Here is a 20,352-nt window from a genome sequence, read left to right on the forward strand (position 1 = left end):
TTCTTCAGATAATTATTTTATTAATTTATAGTGTGTGAGAATTTATTTATAACACTCTGTAGACAGAGTTGTTGGATGAGAAGTATAATAAGGGTATGTTCCGATATGCTCTGAGAGCAGTGCACAATGCTATCACTGTAGAAAAATTCGTTCCGTTATGCACTGCCAGTATATACCCTAGGGAAATATATGACGTCATAAATCGCCGCCATATTCTATTGTGAGCATTGGCGTTTTCGGGGTAAGGTACTCGCAGTTGATCACGTGATCAGTCAAAACCACTCGAGTGCCTAACGATTATAATCATTACCTACAGTTTAATCCCAAATAATTTTAATTTGACAGTACTCCAACAACAGTTTTTTTAATGAACTAGAAAACTTTAATACACTCATTTGAATGCTGCGTCAGAAAAATGCGGGTGACAGTATACGGGATTGCGTTCCGTTTTAAATAGTAACCAGTATAACTAAGTATAAAGGAACGGCTTCACAGTATACTAAATTGACGTCACATTGTACAGTGGTCGCAGCGCATATCGGAACATACCCTAATACAAGTAGGGAGCTGTCAACTAACTGACTGTTTTATTTAAAAGTCAATCAATCACATTACAATAACGCCACAGATGACACTAGTAGCAAGGAAGTACACTGACAATACAACCATAATGTTATTGTAGATATAAATTTAACAAGTAGAAGCGACAAATGGAGCGATTATTTTCATCTATACTAATATTATAAAGCTGCAGTGTTTGTTTGTTTGAACGCGCTAATCTCTGGTACTACTGGTCCGATTTGAATGATTCTTTCAGTGTTGGGTAGTCCATTTATCGAGGAAGGCTATGTTTTTTTTTTCAAAATTAGGGATCCGTAATAAAATTGCTATTTTGTAACACAAGGTGTAAAATCGAAAACCTATTTTTGCGTGCGCTGCAAAAACTATTGACAATAGAACAAAATGATGTACAGGCTATAATATAGGCAATATTTTATTACTTATAAAACTATCGCGTGAATTATACTTTATATGGCAAAACAACGTTTGCCGGGTCAGCTAGTTATTCAATAAAATAATCATTAATTTACAGCGGACACAGAGCTAGCGTCTATTGTCAAACTGCTGATCATCGACGAGGTTCACTTGTTGCACGGTGATCGGGGTCCGATAGTAGAGGCAATCGTAGCGAGGACCCTGCGGCAAGTGGAGTCCACACAGAACATGATTCGGATCGTTGGACTTTCGGCAACACTGCCGAACTATGTCGACGTTGCTAGGTAAAACATTGTTTGAAAAAATAAGGAGAATTTTCTAGAATACTCGATCCTGTTTATAGTATGAGTTAGCAGTGCTTTTTAAAGTTCATTGAACTGTAAATATTAGTCTTAATGAGACATGAAAACTATTTAATAATTATAATTTTAAAATCTATAGATTTAGAAATCAGTGATAGATGTATAGCGTGTGTTGTGGTAGATTAATTCATAACATTTGAATGATTATCAAGTTCCGCAAAATACCGCCTAATTCAATAAATTGTCGTGTCTGATGAACATTTTTTTTTCTTTTCTCCTAGATTCCTTCGAGTGAATCCAAACATCGGTCTATTCTACTTCGACTCTCGCTTCCGACCGGTGCCACTTGAGCAGCAGTTCATTGGAGTCAAGGATGTCGGTGGTGGAGGGATGGCATACTTACGACAGGTAATTAGATTATGGGTACAACAACCATGCCTATTTCTGCCGTGAAGCAGTAATGTGTAAGCGTAATTGTGCAATTAGCATCAGCTGAACGTCCTGCTCGTCTCGTCCCTTATTGTGATAAAAAAAAGACGAACCTGGACTATTGGTAAGAAACCGGTCTATGCTCTCGCGTAAGAATGTTGCCGACCTGCTGAACATAATAAAAACAATTTTTTTGTAGTTTACATTTAGTATTAGATAACTCACTTTTAAATGTGTAACCAAATTCGTTTTCCGCATCGTTCATAAATTAATTTGTATAATGCTCGGTTCCCATTATTCCCGTCCAGTAATACAGTGAGCATATTCCACGGGTAGCGTAACGCCGTCCCAGAGAGGTCCTACCGTACGACAGCTCGAGCACGAATGCCGCGGCCCTAGCGTGCCGATAGTGTGACTGTGTTTGAAAAAACAAAAACAAAATTATCTAAATTTATATATGGACTCAGAGAACTAAAAAGAACTACCAACATAAAAACCGCACTAGCCGCGTATTATGCTTATGGCTACGCATTTTTGAGGAATGGTGTTATTCTCTGGGGAAACAGCACAAATGCCCAGGATCTCTTTATATTACAAAAAGTGCATACGCATACTGGTCAGTATAAAAATAACAGACTCATTTCTAACCCATTTCAAAAAATTAAAAATTCTATGTAAATCGTAATATGCAAATTTGTCAAAAGAAATCTACACAATTATATACAAAAAAAGAAAATAAGCCCCGTCGATTTCCCGAAACATATATAAATAAATTAAACCTCCCACAATCAAAATTGAGTACTACATGAACAACGTACAACGAAAATGAATTTATTAAAACACGAAAAAACTTTTTATTAGAAAAGTGCTACTATGCCATAAATGATTGCCTAAACGACTTAAACGAAAATAAATAAAAATATGGTCTCCCTACTACGGTCTCCTGTTCAGACTAGATTGGAACACCCAAACTGGGTATCCATAATAGAAGGACTCCGCGCCGTGATATTAGCAAGAAAAGCACCTTTTATGCTAGTGTGTGTGAGGTTACTGGGTATACCAGTTACACAATGTCTTCTCCCTTAGATAATCATATATCCACAAATACTTTTATATTATTGTTTTTACACTTTTAAACAACGCACAACGGCATTTTTAAAATATTTTATTGCGACGCAAACTGATCTGTCACAGACGATGGCAAATCTCATAATGGCGGCCGATCGGCTTGTGTTAGTGTAAGTGTATGCGTGGGGCTAAGTATTTACACGTTTACCGGCTTGTTATGGTGCCTCCCTGTTATGTAAGGTGTCACCTTACATAACACCCGAGTCCTTATTTTTTTACTCGTCCGTGTTTACTCCAAATGTTATATTTAAGGATTTATGGAATTGCAATAAATTGAAGTAGGGCTCAGCGCAAGTGCACATTTACGATAAATGCTTTTTAACAATAATTTCACATCACAATCTATACTAATATTATAAAGCTGCAGTGTTTGTTTGTTTGTTTGTTTGTTTGTTTGTTTGAACGCGCTAATCTCTGGTACTACTGGTCCGATTTGAGTGATTCTTTCAGTGTTGGGTAGTCCATTTATCGAGGAAGGCTATGTTTTGATCCGTTATAAAATTGCTATTTTGTAACACAAGGTGTAAAATCGAAAACCTATTTTGTGCGTGCGCTGCAAAAACTATTGACAATAGAACAAAATGATGTACAGGCTATAATATAGGCAATATTTTATTACTTATAAAACTATCGCGTGAATTATACTTTATATGGCAAAACAACGTTTGGCGGGTCAGCTAGTGTTATCAAACGATGATTTATGAACCAATTTTCAGTCAAATTATTAATCTTAATTATTATTGTTTTAATAATAGGTGTGTTGTACTATTTGCGTCGCTAAATATCGATAAAAGTGTTGAAACAAGCCGATGGCGTAAAAAAAAAGGAAATTAAATCTATGAAAAAAGTTTAATCCTTGGACAAGTGATCATTATTGATTGAACAATGGTTGAGAAAATGTGTTAATAAATGTCTAACCACATTATATATGCGAAAAGGGACTGTAGAGAATACGTTTAATGTCAGAAAAGGGATAGAAGGAGATTTTGATTCGATGCATCCATGTTTTCACCCCCGGCATTTATAATTCCAACTAAAGTTATAAATGCCTAATACTTACTAATAACCTGCTGTATGCACATGTGTCGAGAATACTTCAAAATTACATAACACTTTTCAATAAATATTCTGTAGATGCAACAAATGAACGAGATCTGCTACGATAAAGCGTCAGACATGGTGCAGAAAGGTCACCAGGTGATGGTGTTTGTACACGCACGGAACGCTACCCACCAGACCGCCATGGTATTGAAAGAGTTGGCACAGAAGAAGGGACACCTCAAATACTTTGAACCGGAGGATTCTGCTGGTTGGTATCCACAACTGCTATTTAAGTATTTAAATGTACCGAAAAAACAGACGCCTATTCTTAAATTTCCATTCATACAATTTATATACGGCACCCATTTCTGCCGTGAAGCAGTAATGTGTAAGCATTCCTGTGTTTCGGTCTGTAGCTAGTGAATTTACTGGGCAAATGAGATTTGACAACTTATTCCTCAAGGTGACAAGCGCAGTTGTAGTGCCGCTCAGAATTTTTGCGGTTTTTCAAGAATCCTTAGCGGCACTGTATTGTTATGGGCAAGGGGTATCAATTACCATCAGCAGAACGTCATGTTCGTTTCGCCCCTTATTTTCATAAAAAATAAATACAATCATTCCTTTTTTATGGTGGAGGATCTAAAACGAATGTACTTCTGTTGTACTTATGTCTTTTAGTTTCAATAGCATATGAAGCGGACAGCAACGGTTCGAGAATATAATCCTTCTTCGTAGTGGCTCCCTCACTGCTGAGGATCGTGCTTCATATTCATTTGGTCTACGAGCTGTCTCCATCGGTTTCGCTCCGTCGCCTGGTGGAGTGCAGCGCTTATAGGGATCTTCAGATTCAGTTTAGGGTGACCTTTAGGTCTTTTAGGTTTAGGTCTTTTACCCTTTATTTTCCCCGTCACCATCAAAAGCTGAAGGTTGTCGATTCTCTGCGTGCAACATGGCCGAAGTATCACAATATACGCTGAAGGCAGACTACAGAAGCTGAACATCCTCTATCTTGATGTAATAAGCTAACATAATTTAATTTCAGGTTTCCTGAAGGCTAAGAAATCCATCGCAAGCAGTCCCAACAAACAACTAAGCGAGCTGTTTGCGTCTGGATTCGCCTGCCATCACGCCGGCATGCTAAGGAGCGATCGGTATTACTTTATCTTATACTAGCAATATTTCGCGGCTTCACTCGCGTAGATACCGATCTAGTGGTAGTGGAAAGTCTACTAAGTCGAACTATAGACTTATTTTGTTCACATATAAGTTTTGTTTCTCTTAGTTATTATTTTATCATTGCATTATTTCCATTTTTATATTCGTTATATCTTTTCAATGGTTTGTTCCGATTTTAATAATTTAAAAAGTATTTTACAGGTATTAAGACGGTCTTTAAAAATATCATGTAATTGGCATAACTACAGTACTTGGCAAATTATGGTGTCGCGGACTTTTTTGTAGATGTTAATAAAAATATTGTAGTACATTTTTTGTTCTTTTTTTTCTTATTATATATTAGGAGATTCGACAGCTTTCATAACATTACAAAACAATCTTAATAGTCATAGCTAGCCATTTACAGAATCCCACGTGTATATAATTGGATAGTTACATATGTGTTCGATACACCAGCCTATAATCCGACATACCTACAATCAATATTATATATAAACTAGATACACTGTAATACAATTAGCACAATATATGTGAACATAATATGCATATCAATTAACTCCTATAATATTACAATAAATCTTCTATCATCAATAGTTTCCGCAGCGCACGCGATGACAGATTATTTAGGACTAATTTTTTCACACCTTGGGTTATATTATTGCATTTTTATTGGGGATCCCTATTTTTTTGAAAAAGTAATATAGCCTTTGTCTATCAGTGATTGCAGCAAAGAATTTTTGAAATCGGTCCAGTAGTTTTTGTGTGAAAACGATACAAACATACATACAAAAACACAAATGTTTCCTCTTTATAATATTAGTTTAGATTTTGTGGCGTGAGAAAGTTCGTTCATTAAAAAACTGATTCTTAATTATATATTTTGTATGTAATTGTAATATAATTTATTCTTCTTATTTTATTTCTTCCACGTAAGACCAATCTGTGTAAAAAGCTTCCTTGTGCGGTGTTTCAAGGAGGATACGACATGGATACCTTCACAAAAAGCGCGTACACCTTCCTTAAGGCCGGCAACGCTCCTGTGATTCCTCTGGTGTTACAACATAATGTGGGCATTGGTGATCACTTAACACCTGGTTTCCCGTATATATATACATATATATAGCATACATATAAGCCAAGGATCCAGGATTCCTGGATAGGAACAATTGGAGCTATAAACCAAATGCCAAATGGCTAACGAAAACCCAACATATCCTACTGGGTTTGAGGCCAATACTACCGAACGGAGTGAGTTAAGTCTCTCTTACTAGAGGTCTTCGCCCCTTGAATCTCCCTGAGGACTCTACGCCACTTAAAGGAAGATACCTAACAAATATTCGTAACTAAATTAAGAACAAAGCAAGGAAATAGCCCGCTAAATGTCTTGCGCCCGTTCTTATCAGGTCTTGAGGTATACTATTTCGAATAAATGGTTGTTTCTGACGTTCAATAGGTGATTTTGAATCCTATTTTGGATGCAAATATTTGAATAGAGACACGCCATCTAATTGTAGAAAAATCGGTCACGTATTGCTGTCAATGTTAAATAAGTGATTTTTTTAATACGTTTAGTATCTAATGTTTACGATAATTTTTTCAGGAATATGGTTGAAAAATACTTCGGGGAAGGCTACATAAAGGTGTTGGTATGTACATCGACCCTAGCATGGGGAGTCAACTTGCCCGCACACGCCGTTATTATTAGAGTGAGTAAGATGTAACAGTTGATTTATTATTCATTTATTCGGACAAACAATCCAGTTAGGCAGGTCCAATTTCGCGATAGAGGTCACTCGTCGAATCCAACTCGGATGGGCAGCGTTCGGGAAGCTCTTTAAATCTTCTCGTCCCAAATATCACAGTGCCTGAAGACGATGGTTTTCAACCAGGGTGTGTTGCCAGTGATGACTTACGGTACGCAGACGTGGTCGCTAACTATGGGCCTTATGAAAACGCTCATAGTCGCTGAGAGGGCAATGGAGAGGGCTATGCTCGTAGTTTCCCTGCGCGATCGAATCAGAAATGAGGAGATCAGTAGGAGAACCAAATATACCGACATAGCCCAAATGATAGCGAAACTGAAGTGGCCTTGGGTAGGGCACATATGGACAATGGAGTCGACGGACAGATTGCAGTTGGGGCAGTAATGTCCTCGAATGGCGACCACGTACCGGAAGACGCAGTGTTGGTAGGCCCCCACAAGATGTACCCAATATCTGGTCATGATCGCCGGAATACGTTGGATGAGGGCAGCGCAGAGCGCGTCGTGGTAAAACTTTGTGGGAGGCAATTGTCCAGCAGTGGACGTCTTCCGGCTGATAATGATGATACAGTTCATTACCTAATGAACATACAGACACATCATCTCATGTACTACAATTATCATAGATTAAATAAAACTATTTAAGTCTCTGTCCGCCTAAAACAAAACACGATTTACAAAATTGTTTCACAATCGTAATGTTAACACAAGGAACGAACATAAACTTCTTTTTAATTGAAAATTTCTCATTTATTAAATGCTTGTTTATTACAAAAATATATGTTGGCTAGCGGACACGACAGACGTTGTGTTATAAGAAAAACTCTTGCGGATGGAATTTCTTAAAATTTGATAGCTGACCCCTACTCAGAGAAAGGGATGTTCCTACCAAATTTCAATTCTCTGCGCCTTATGGTTCCAGAGATATTGTGATGAGTCAATATATAGGTGTAAATCTGTTAAATATATATAGATAATATGTAGTTACTCGTCGCTAACAGCGCGTAAAGACTAATTATGATACTTCAAAACGTTTATAATATTATGTAAAAAATTTATTAAATTGCCGTGTTTTTAGGTTCATTTCACCCAAAATTTTCGTTTCCACATTTATAATTATGTAATAGTTTTAGTGAATTGCCGTGTTTCCTAATTTTTTTAGGATCTTTTCACCCAAACCTTCGTTTCCACAGTTATAATTATGTAAAAGTTTTAGTAAATTGCCGTATTTCCTTATTTTTTTTTGGATCTTTTCACCCAAAACTTTGGTTTCCACGTTTATAATTATGTAAAAGTTTTAGTAAATTGTCGTGTTTTCTTATTTTTTTAGGATCTTTTCACCCCAAACTATCTTTTCCACATTTATAAATATGTTAAAGTTTTAGTAATTTCAGATGGTTAGAGCTACAGCACGAAACGCCGGAGGTCGTGGGTTCGTGTCCCGCATCGTTCATAAAATAAATTTTATTTGTGTATTAATCCTAGAAGTGAGATATCACTTTAAAAACATAACAAATTTTAGTAAATTCTATCTTTTCACCCAAAACATTCGATTCCACATTTATAATTTGTAAAAGTTTTAGTAAATTGCCGTGATTTCCTATTTTTAGGATCTTTTCACCCAAAACTTTGGTTTCCATTTCAGGGCACAGAAATCTACGACCAGAGTCATGGTACGTTCGTCGATCTCAGTATACTGGATGTGCTACAAATATTCGGCAGAGCTGGTCGACCGCAGTTCGACTCGTCCGGCACGGGAGTCATTATTACAACGCACGACAAACTGTCGCACTATCTCAAGACTATGACCAACCAATTCCCAATTGAGAGCAACTTCATCAATCTGCTTGCGGATAATTTGAATGCTGAGGTGATTATTTGTTTAAGTGTTATTGATTGACCGAGTAGTAAACAGGTCTAACAATAGAAATTACATTTACTTTAAATCCTCTATTAAAGATTCTAAAACATGTAATGTCCTAATAACCATTACATCATCCAAATGAATGAAATTCTTTACAACATAATATCATCCGTTTTCATAATAACACACCTTTGGATGATGTTATGGTTACTAGGACTGGCTTTTTTAATGTTAGCAGTAAGCTAACTGTTTCAGAACCTTTTATAGAGGATTCATATTATGGGTTTAGATAAAGTTTTATATGTTACAGTTGAGCTTTAGGTACTGTGTTTTGACCGCGCTTTGAATACAACGCCACGCAATGACAAAGTGATCATTATTATTATAAAAACATAAACCCATCTACTGTCTTACAAATAAACTTGGTATAAAGTTAATACCTGAGAATAAACCAAGAATTTGCAAAACGTTGACTATATCGCTGACAACACTGTCAATACAATGATTATTCTGATGTGGTCCGATTGTGAAGCCAAATAAAAGCAGACAACGTTTCACGTCCGAATAAATCAGTCATAAGCAAAATGTCTATTTGTAAACATTTTGCTTAGGACTGATTTATTCGGGCATGCATATTCTTGGTTTATTCTGTTATACTCAAGTATAACTTTATACCAAGTTTATTTGTAAGGCACAATTGTAAGGCACAATGGGGAAGTATCTAGGGGGACCAAAATGTAACATAATTTTTTTTATTTAATAAAACTATCGAAAATATTTGTGTTTATGAAAACTTATTAAAAAGTGTTTTTTTGAGTGCTTTTATATCTTTAGAATATAGTTTCTAAAGCACCAATACAATATCTCATCTGGTGCTTCGGTAATCTTTAATTTTTAGGTTGTTAATGCGTCTAGAGATAGAATATGAAAGCTGTGAAAAAGTCAAAAAAAATATATTTAAAACTAACTTCTATTTTGAGCAATTCATGCACACGTCATACAAATCGCCAGTGTAAGACGTAGTTTGTCACGCACACTAAACTAATATTCATCGCCTGTTTTTATTGGTTTCGCAAGTCACTATCAAGACGCATAAATTACCTAAGCTTTAAATGTCTTCAATTTGATATTGTAGCCCTATAGAAATGAATAGTTTTCCATTTTTTCAAAAAGGTGGCGCTGGGCACAGTTACAAATATCGACGAGGCAGTGGAATGGCTGAGTTACACCTATCTCTTCGTTCGGATGAGGATCAATCCACAGGTATCGAGAAATTTAATAAAAAGAAATGATTAGACGCTAATATTTGATGTGGTCCGTAAAATTGCTCTTCTTCTTCATTATTATTATTATTTATATGGAGGATTGAATTATATTAAAGAAAATATGTAAATTTTAAGTGTGACCACACGTAAACTTAACTCTTAAGGCCCGTTACCCACCAATGCGGAGAGGCAAGCCGGCCCACATACTAGCGCTCTACAAAGCGCAGGTCCGGCCACACATCGAGTATTGCTGTCATCTCTGGTCTAGCGCACCCCAGTATCAGCTCGATCCATTTGACCGCGTGCAACGCAGAGCAGCTCGAATTGTCGGGGACCCAGTACTCTGTGAACGGCTGGATCACTTGGCGTTGCGTAGAGACGTCGCTTCATTGTGTGTCTTCTACCGCATTTATCATGGGGAGTGTTCCGAAGAGCTGTTTCACCTGATTCCTGCCGCCGAATTCCACCTTCGCACCACGACACGCCACAAGTTAGAATATCATCCCCACCATCTGGATGTGTGGCGGTCCTCCACAGTGCGGTTTTCAAGAAGCTTTCTTCCACGTACTACAAAGCTGCGCAAATAACTTCTTTGTGCGGTGGTTCCGGGACGATACGACATGGGTAAAATGGTCAATGGTCAAAAAAAGCGCGAGCATCTTCCTTACAGGCCGGCAACGCTCCTGTGATTCCTCTGGTATTGCAAGTGAATGTGGGTGGCGGTGATCACTTAACACCAGATGACCCGGACGCTCGTTTGTCCTCCTTATCCATAAAAAAATAAGAGATGTGAGCTGTGCTTACAACAACGCTTTCGGGTATGCGAGGCGCGGACAGAAGGCAGCGGGGAAAGGGGCGATTGATCGCTCGACGCGGCACATAATTCTTTAGACAAATGAGACATCTCTGTTCCGCTTGATCCATTTTCACGGAAGCTAAGCGGAGATATGTGGAAATAACGAAATCTGATTAGTTATCAAAATACATTTCCTCTCCTCTCCGCTTTGGTGGATACCGGGCCTAAGGCAGCTAAATAGCCCACAAATAGACGAGAAACATTCAACTGTTAGTGTTTTATCCTCAACCGCGGGCATCCCAGAGAATGTGAAATTTGTGATACTAAAGAAAATACTATACAAATATCATAGAGATATTTGTACTATTTTAAAAAGTGTTTGACCTGTAGAATGGTTCACTGTTTCAATGTTTTTCTGACTGTCACGCTTTTTCGTTAAAAATTTCATTTTTTATTATACTATCAAATTAAACCTTAATAAAGTCGGGGTCAGCAAAAAATAATTGTTAATTGCCGTCACGTTGTTGGTATTATCCGCAATGTTTCTTTAAGTCGATCAGTGCGCACGACCGGTGCGGGCGCTAGCTTGAAGACGAATGCGGCTTCTAAATGAGCGCTCTACTGTGTACTGATGGACAATAATAACAATCATGTCATAGACATTGACGTACGCACGTAACGGATATGACAGTGACAGCTTCGAACTGTCTTTAACAGATGACGTTTGCCATCAGTTCAGCCACAATATAAAGAATAGAGTATAATCATACAGGCCATATTACTATAATATTCTAATTCTTCGACATATATTTAAAAAATGTGGAATTAAATATTATAGTTATTAACATTTTTTTACATTCAGGTGTATGGACTAACGTACAGTGACGTCCAAGAAGACCCCATGTTGGAAGGGAAACGACGAGAGTTGATAACGAGCGCCGCCATGACACTTGATAAGACGCAAATGTTGCGGTACAACGAGCGTACTGGCGACCTCAACGTTACTGGTGCGATTAATACATATTTGATCAATGCTAGTAATAATAATTTTAAGCTATTGCATAGGTTCTATCGCGGGCCTTGAGCGTGGAGACCGAATCCAGAAATTCCGTAACGAAATTATCCTAACAAACCCCATACTAGATGTATATAGATATTTCGCCTCAGTCACTACAGTTGCCGTGGAACAGCGGTTATCACGATGCTTTCTGTGCAGTAGGTTCCAGGTTCGAGCCTGGGATACGTCTTGATTTTTTTATTTATTATCTCTTATAGAAAGACCATCTGGATAAAATAATTTTAAATTTTTTATATATTCAGTTTTAGGCGCCGCTATGGATATTATATGAGCTATAGTTTCAATTTATTGTATTATTATATCAAAATAAATAAAAAGTACAAAAGCCTGTGTAAATTATGACCTAGCAGTGCGTCATCATAAAATTAATATTATGTTTTACAAACACTGACCTCTACTATATACCACTGGACTGGCGGCTGTCAAAGTGCTTTTGTGACTGTTTGATATTCGCCAGTTTCGTGTTGTTGGCCATGTAGCGAGAGTCTGCGGTACTAAAACTATTGTTGACAACATAGTGAACAACATAGATAGTGGGAAACTATTTACAAAAAAATTGTGTTCTTTTACCTTGATTCCTGAAGTATAAATAACACGGAAAACGAACGAAATTAATTCAAAATATAAAAGTACTTCAGGCATTATACGTCAAAATTAGTTCTCTGGACGCTCGCGAGTGGCGCTTCACTTTTGACATATTATAGGTAATTTAGAATAATATATATACATACACACAGAGAGAATAAAACAAGTTTTATGTACACGTAAACGTGATGCTAAGTTAATACCTCATTTTAATCTGATTATAAATCATTAATTGACCTTTAGATCCTTTTCGATATTGTCTTTATGAGTGTCTATAGGTTAACAATTTAAGTGTCTACGCCTGCGCGAAATTCGCCATCTTGGTGACGTCACATCCAGGCAGACACTAACGGCCGTTCCCAATATTCAGTCTATCTATCCGGTTGTGGCCTACTTGAGATAAAAATCGTAACTATCGTTGACTTTTTTGTCCCGAAAAACTTACCGACGGTAACTCACCTTATCCGTACACGCTTTCTGTCAATGGCAGGACCTATAGCTTACCAGCGATAGAAGTTTGTATGGAAATTGCAATTCACGCGTCCCAATATAAGGCGATAAGAATGACTTATCGGGTGTATTGGTACAGCTTGATATTATTGATAGCTAATTACTGACAGTAGAAGGTAGTAATTTATCTCCATCTGTAGATAGTATATTGGGAACGGCCGTAAGTCACCAATCAAATGTACTGTTTACATACTGACGAGACACACGTTAATATGACAAAGTTGCATGATGAATACAATGGCTTACTTGGAGTCGTAATTGGTTACTATATCTTCCCACATGGAAGAGCCACAACATTAGAGTTGAACAAGACACACCAAGATTTACGAACCATGCGTTACTCGAACGGTTGGCTCTGTTGGTAAGAGCGCTCGGACGGAACCCGAGAAGTCGCGGGTTCGAGTACTGCATCGTTCATAAATTTTGGTTACAAATTTTATTTGTATAATAAACAACATTTTTATTTTACTTCCATAGATTTAGGAAGAACAGCGAGCCACTATTACATAACCTGCGAGACGATGGAGGTATTCAACTCTATGGTACGCAAGTCAATGACTCAAGGATACGTCTTGGAAATGCTTACGAGATGCTCTGATTTTCAACAACTGAAGGTATGCATACAATAACTAGCTTTTATAAACATAAAACCAATGAAAAATGTAGTAAACTAAATTATAAGTAGCTTGCTGGCATGATCTCATAATATTATGTACCTTAGGCTTACAGACAGTAAGACACACGATTAATTATATGGACGGACAAAACCCTAAAACACAGATATTATTGCGCTAAATGTTTCATTTTGATTTCAATCTCAATAGCCTCATAATGATAACAATAATGTTAGTTTTAAGCGGCCGCCATCTCTGATTTCAGAAATGACCCCAATTTTGTTCTCTATTCCCTGGAGAATTTTTAAAAATCATAATTTTACGCGTCGGCTTATTAAACAACACTATCATTACAGGTTCGACTTAACCTAATGCAACAGAGTATAGAACATATAAAATTATCTATTATTGTACAATACATATTTGGTAAAAAAGAAACACTTATGTTACTCGAAAATGTCATTCTAATCGAACATAAACTTAACAACACACGGTACAATAAGCAGCTCTTGTGATTTCACTCAGCGAACATGAGAACAGAGAACTCCAGGAGCCTAGGATTGTGTATCTTACCTCTAATTACTTTTAATAAATATATAGCTAAAGCGACTTCTCTTCTAACCTTGTAATAGCCCACCATGCCTACCTTCTGTAGGATACAACAATGTAGCCTTAGCCTTTAACCCTGACAACCCTGGAAAGGATACCCATATTGTTCCAATGGTAATTATATTATTAAAGATCCATCTTGGATTCCACAAGGAATCCTTAAATTCATTCAACGCCATTCCGAGAACCACTAAGTTGATTTTTTTATTTCCATAGCGTCGCATTCATTATGGACCTAAAATTCGTTCCGCGCTCCCTCAAGAACTATAAAAAATTTCGGGATAAAAAGAATGTCACGTTATGTAACCCTAATAACGTGTCTGCAATATTTTTCGAGACAATAAGTATGTCATTTCCTAGCAATCAGGTCCGTGTGTTCCTTCCCACCGCGATATGACTATGCATTGCGAAATTATATACCTGACTTTAGGCTAATCAGATTATTTTTAAAGTGATTTTATATACTCAAATATATCATAAACCCTCCATGATGCGTTCAAGAACTGCACATTATAAACGCCATAAAAATTTACTACTTTCTTATGTGTAAAAATATTATAATTGCTAAATAACTATATCGATTTCGATAATATTAGTTCGTTAAGATTTCGGACATCTCTGTAAAACAAATAAATTTGATTTGAACTCTATTCTTATATCAGTCAAGATAACGTTTAGTTGACAAATGTTGCACGTATGTAAGATATCGAATAATCTGTTGGGGATGACTCTAGTTTGTCTCTGAATTAAACAAAACTGACAGTACCGGTTAAAATGTAAGGTGGTCATAATATACGTCTCCTGAATGCATTGCATCATGGAGGCCTATGATATATAGGTAGTTTAAGTAATGTATTTTACTGTATATAACTAAGCATAAACAATTTAATGCCCTTCATTATGTACACATAAACTACTATTTTTTAGTCTGTTTTCCTATCGACGATTATCACGTCCTCGTGTACCATAAGTTTATCAACAGTAGTCCAAAAAAAATTCGACATAACGTTTATAATATAATCTTCTTTGTAATAGATCCGGAAGGAAGAAATAACTGAATTATGGAATCTAAAAGACCAATACTGTGAGCTGCATATAGAGGACCCGCCGGAGGATATACACTGGAAGATAAATATCTTGCTGCAGACTTATCTGTCGAGAGGGAGGGTCAACGCTTCCTCATTACAGTCAGACTTGAATTATATTAGTCAGGTATGTTAATAGGTACCTCTATGCTAGTAGTACCCTGAACTCTTAAGGGCATAAAGGCATTTATTTTCTCAAAATTGATTCCTTTAGAACTCTTTTTGATGTCATTTCTAATATACTAGACACTACTACCGCTACGGAAACAGATGGTGCTCTGGGAGAAGAAACGGCGCAAGAAACTCTCCCAGCATTCTTTTTTTGCGCTATTTTTATCAAAAATACAATATTGTACTGTCATTGCTAATGCTATAAAATAATCATAATCTAGTCTTAGGCTGTCGGATCACTTAGATATTCAGCTGTGGAGTAGTATGATTTACGACAAAACCATTTTTTAATAAAACATTTAAATTTATTTATATATAATGCCTGAACAGTGGCTGGTACATTACAAAAGTGTATACATTTACCCTTAAAGCTATTATGTATCTTATGAAGCCTACTAGAATTAGTTACTAGCAATCCCTTATTTGTAGTGTTATAAAAATCTTATATGGAGCTCTCGGGTTCAGATATGAATACTATAAAGAGGAAACGTGTATTTTTTCTTGTAATAAATAGAACAGTTTTATTTTAAATTTTATGATAATTTATGAAATAATTAAAATTATTGCTGGCTACTTAAAAGTTCCCACATATAAATAATTTTATTTATTAGTATTTTATACTATTATTTACTTATTATATACAGACACTTTATCACAAATATGATGTATTTGGTACACTAGGCGTAGCCTGTCCTGTAGGCAACCAATTTACAATCTATGGTTAACAATATGAACCGAAACGTCAAAAAGTGCACTCTGTATGTGTGTGTGTGTGTCTGGGTGTGTATAAATAATAAAACTATTGTTAGGACGTAATATTACGCTTTAAAACTATCTTACCTACAATATTTTTTTTTATCTGGAAAAACTTATTATATAACTTATTGATAGCTTGGTGCTGGATGTAGAAAATATGTCTAATTCTACATTTTTTTTATTTATTATGTAAAATAGAATTACAATTGATTATTATATAACAGGACAAAAACCACAGAGGTTTGTCCGATGGCATGTTAGAACAAAATATTCAAGTCGTTGTAACTTCTTCGTTAATTACACGAGTAAGTCAAAAAAAAGTAAATTAATAACTAAAAACATAGTAATCGTTATTGAGTTCATATATAAAGTTTAATACAGTATCATGCATCAATGAGATGGTTTGGATATGTCGAGAGAATGAATGAAGAACGATTGACGAAGATAGTGTATAAGGCCAGTGTGAATGAAAGTTTTGGACCTAGGCGGACGTTTCAAGATCAAATCTGGGAAGTCTTGAAAAAAGGCCAGGTCAAGAGTACCCTAAACCGGAGAGCATGCATGAAAGGAATAATGAAAGTGGACGAAGCGAAACAAGTATGTAAGGATCGTAGCAAGTGGAAATAAGTGGTCTCTGCCTACCCCTACGGGAAAGAGGCTTGATTTTATGTATGTATGTATGTATGCATTAATTCACACATACCGTAAATAAAAAAATATATATCAGTCAGTCAGTCAGTTTAGTTAAAATTATTTTGAATGCATGTTTAATTATGAGTAAAAGCAGGAACGTTCGAATTTCAAAATATTCCCGTAAAATTTGTACGAGCTTTGACATTTCAGAATGCAGTTCGTATAGTGCGTGCCTTATTCGAGATAACCTTGCGTAAGAACAACGCATACATGGCGGGCCTGTACCTCAAGATGGCGAAGATGATGGAACTGCAGCTGTGGGACTTCTACAGTGACATGCGACAGTTCAACTGTTTCCCCAACGACATACTGAAGCACCTAGAGTATCCTATGCTAAAGCCTGACCAGATAAGAGACATGGATTGGAGGGAAGTTGGTAAGTTACTTATGTAGGTAATCAACTGAACTACTATATAGATTATTTCTTATAGAAACTAAGAAGAATATAGAGTTACGTTGTTCTACAAATTTTTTATGAAAGCTATCAAAGAGTATGTAATATATACATTATTATTTGTCCATTTTATTTATAATTTTTTGTCAGTCCATCATATTTTGTATTGGTTAAGTTAAAATTTCATACATATAATATTGTACTTCTAGTACGAGTACCGCCCCCTTTAGTGATGTGCCACACATAACGATAGCTACGATTGTGCCTCAAATTACAAATAATCGGTAGAAATAAATGCTAATTTGTAAATAAGGTGTAATATGTTATTTAATCCGGAATTCAACAAAATTTTAAGGTTGAAACCTATAAATTAAAATATTAAAATGGACAAAGTGTATTTGTGTATTTTTACACGCTTTTTATTAGCTTCACCTGTATGTATGTTTGTTTGTAACTGACTAATTTGGGCGCAGTGTTGACCCACTTTAAACGGCTAGATTTCGTTCATAGTCCGGAGATTTATCGAGCGCCGATGATAATACATTAATGTGATAAAATCATTACATTTTTCAATTCACAAAATAAGATTTATGTTAATTTATATAATTCATAAAATTTCCACCATTATCTTTTCAACCAGAGTGTTTTTCAGTTTTTTAGACTTTTTTTATTAATGATTAAATGTTGATGTTTATTACAATTATTTAGATTTTGAAATGAGCTTTACTCCAAGGCAAGAAATGTTAGTGGTTCCACCACAAAACAATAATATAATTACTTATAACAAGCTTCACACAGCAATAGTCTTCTAAAGCTACAACAATAAATGACTAAGTCTAACAATAAATCATTACAGCACCTTCATTCGGCTGTAATTTTTTGTATGTGGAGAAATACGAACGAAATCGCGAGTCGTAGCTAGTTTTATGATAAAATGTCTTAAACTTTATATAATATGTTTAGGTGACTTAGTACGCAATCCGAAGGCGGCCCACCACGTCAAGAAATGTGCGGATGAATTCCCCTTGCTCGACATGGAGGCATCTCTACACCCCATCACTAGGACTGTGCTTCGAATACGACTGACTATTGTACCTAATTTCAAGTAAGTTGCATTATATTATCTGATCTACACTATTTAGTACATTATATCTATTTAATATACTACTATTTTTTATAAAAAACTGTTTGTTTCTTACTCAATAAAAGCAACTGTGTGGCTTCATAAAACCACGATGCAAGTGAAACTTTTTTCACAAAATAACATAGGTATTAATATCAGCAAGAAAAAAAATTTATATACTATGCTTTACATTTTCATAAAATAAAAAAACTTTTATCAAGTGTTCGAACCTACTCTTCCACCCAACGCAATTGCATTCAATATGAGAACTATAGGCGCCGCCTGACCGTCATGCGACATGCAACACACAGACGAAAAAGTTTGAGACGATGTTATAAAAGTTTCACTTTAACAAAAATTTAAAAAATAAATATTCTTGATAATGTAATGTATGTTCATAGGCACGTGAATTTGCTAGAAACTGTCATAACCATAATGTTAACACCAGGAACAGACATAAAATTATAATGCCTACTACTCGGCTAAGTTGAGTTAGTAGGTAAGTCTTTTGTGAGGCGATGTATATGCTTTAAGAACAAGATCCCAGAAAATGTTCAAAACAAAAGTATTGCGTTATTCGAAAGAATTGTTAAAAAACGTTTGTGTGGTAAAGGACACTATAGCATAAATGACTTTATTAATGATACCACAGATTGGGAATGGAGCGACCGCCCTCAGGATATTGAATACTAGATTTAATTGTTCGATATAAAAAATCCCGCTGAGTTTGTTGCGCCCATTCTTCTCAGGTCTGAGGCATTCGTTTTAGAATGGGTGGTAGTTTTTGACTTTCAATAAATGATGTCACATCCTATTTTGAATAAAAATATTTGAATTTAAATTTATCAGTTCCAGTCATTGACGCACTGTCTATAGTACGTATCTAAACACACAATCGCCTATTAAAAGGTCATCAAAAATGTCCGAGTGGCGTTGTGTATGCGTATTAACTTTTAACATTAACATATTCATTCAGATAAGCACCTTATTTTGTGGCAGTAATGTTCAAAGTCTATTGTATACGCTCATAAGAAGCTCATTGACGGTGGTGCGAATTGTGCGAAAGAGACATCCCGTCTCAGCGATGTATTTTGTTTCAGTAATTGAAATCTATTTTTTTAACAAAATAATAAAAAATGTCAAGTTAAATTACATAATTTTGTTAATTTAAAGGGACACTTAACTGAAATACGGCACATCCTTCTTTATATGTTTGGATATGCTGTTATTACGACAGTTTTTCTCTTAACACTTTGTCATTGCGTGGCGTTGTATTCTAAGCGCTGTCAAAACACTACTGAATGAAAACTCTGCCTAATAGACTTTTAGGCAGAGTTTTGCTCGAGCTAATTTTTGAGCGTGATTTTGAGTCTAGTTGTTTATTGTACGTCAATGGTACAGTATGGTCCTAGTCGTAGGGCATCACAAATCTCACTGACACACCTCTGGCCTGGCGCACTCTAGTATAAGCTTTAACTCACCAGTGGGAGGCTACTTTGCACAGGATGCCGGCTTGTTTATGGGTACCACATGGGCGCCTATTTCTGCCGTGAAGCAGTAATGTGTAAGCAATACTGTGTTACGGTCTGAAGGGCGCCATAGCTAGAGAAATTACTGGGCAAATGAGACTTAACATCTTAGGTCACAACGTGACGAGCGCAATTGTAGTGACGCTCAGAATTTTTGTGTTTTCCAAGAATCCTGAGCGGCACTACATTGTAATGGGCAGGGCGAATCAATTACCATCAACTGAACGTCCTGCTCGTCTCGTCCCTTATTTTTATTTAAAAAAAAACTATTTGACCACGCTGCTCGAATTGTTGGGGATCTAGTGCTTTTGTGCCTTCTACCGCATTTATCACGGATAGTGTTCCAAAGAGCTGCTTGACCTGATACCTGCCGCCGAATTCCATTATCGACGCGCCACAAATTATAATATCATCCCCACCATCTGGATGTGTGACGTTCTTCCACA

General features: G+C 36.2%; 1 protein-coding gene across 1 annotated transcript in view; it reads left to right on the forward strand.

The window, feature by feature from the left end:
- LOC126971574 (activating signal cointegrator 1 complex subunit 3) overlaps window positions 1-20,352 on the forward strand; it is a 64,244-nt gene that overhangs the window by 10,192 nt on the left and 33,700 nt on the right. The window contains exons 10-21 of the mRNA XM_050817889.1: window positions 1,094-1,280; window positions 1,580-1,706; window positions 3,990-4,164; window positions 4,939-5,047; window positions 6,673-6,778; window positions 8,480-8,704; window positions 9,872-9,961; window positions 11,622-11,766; window positions 13,410-13,546; window positions 15,191-15,367; window positions 17,011-17,236; window positions 18,218-18,359. Of these exons, the coding sequence (XP_050673846.1) occupies window positions 1,094-1,280; window positions 1,580-1,706; window positions 3,990-4,164; window positions 4,939-5,047; window positions 6,673-6,778; window positions 8,480-8,704; window positions 9,872-9,961; window positions 11,622-11,766; window positions 13,410-13,546; window positions 15,191-15,367; window positions 17,011-17,236; window positions 18,218-18,359 (1,846 nt within the window). The remainder of the gene's footprint in view (window positions 1-1,093; window positions 1,281-1,579; window positions 1,707-3,989; window positions 4,165-4,938; window positions 5,048-6,672; window positions 6,779-8,479; window positions 8,705-9,871; window positions 9,962-11,621; window positions 11,767-13,409; window positions 13,547-15,190; window positions 15,368-17,010; window positions 17,237-18,217; window positions 18,360-20,352) is intronic.

The sequence above is a fragment of the Leptidea sinapis genome, chromosome 2 (genome assembly GCF_905404315.1).
Source record: "Leptidea sinapis chromosome 2, ilLepSina1.1, whole genome shotgun sequence".
Classification (NCBI taxonomy): Eukaryota; Metazoa; Arthropoda; class Insecta; order Lepidoptera; family Pieridae; genus Leptidea; species Leptidea sinapis.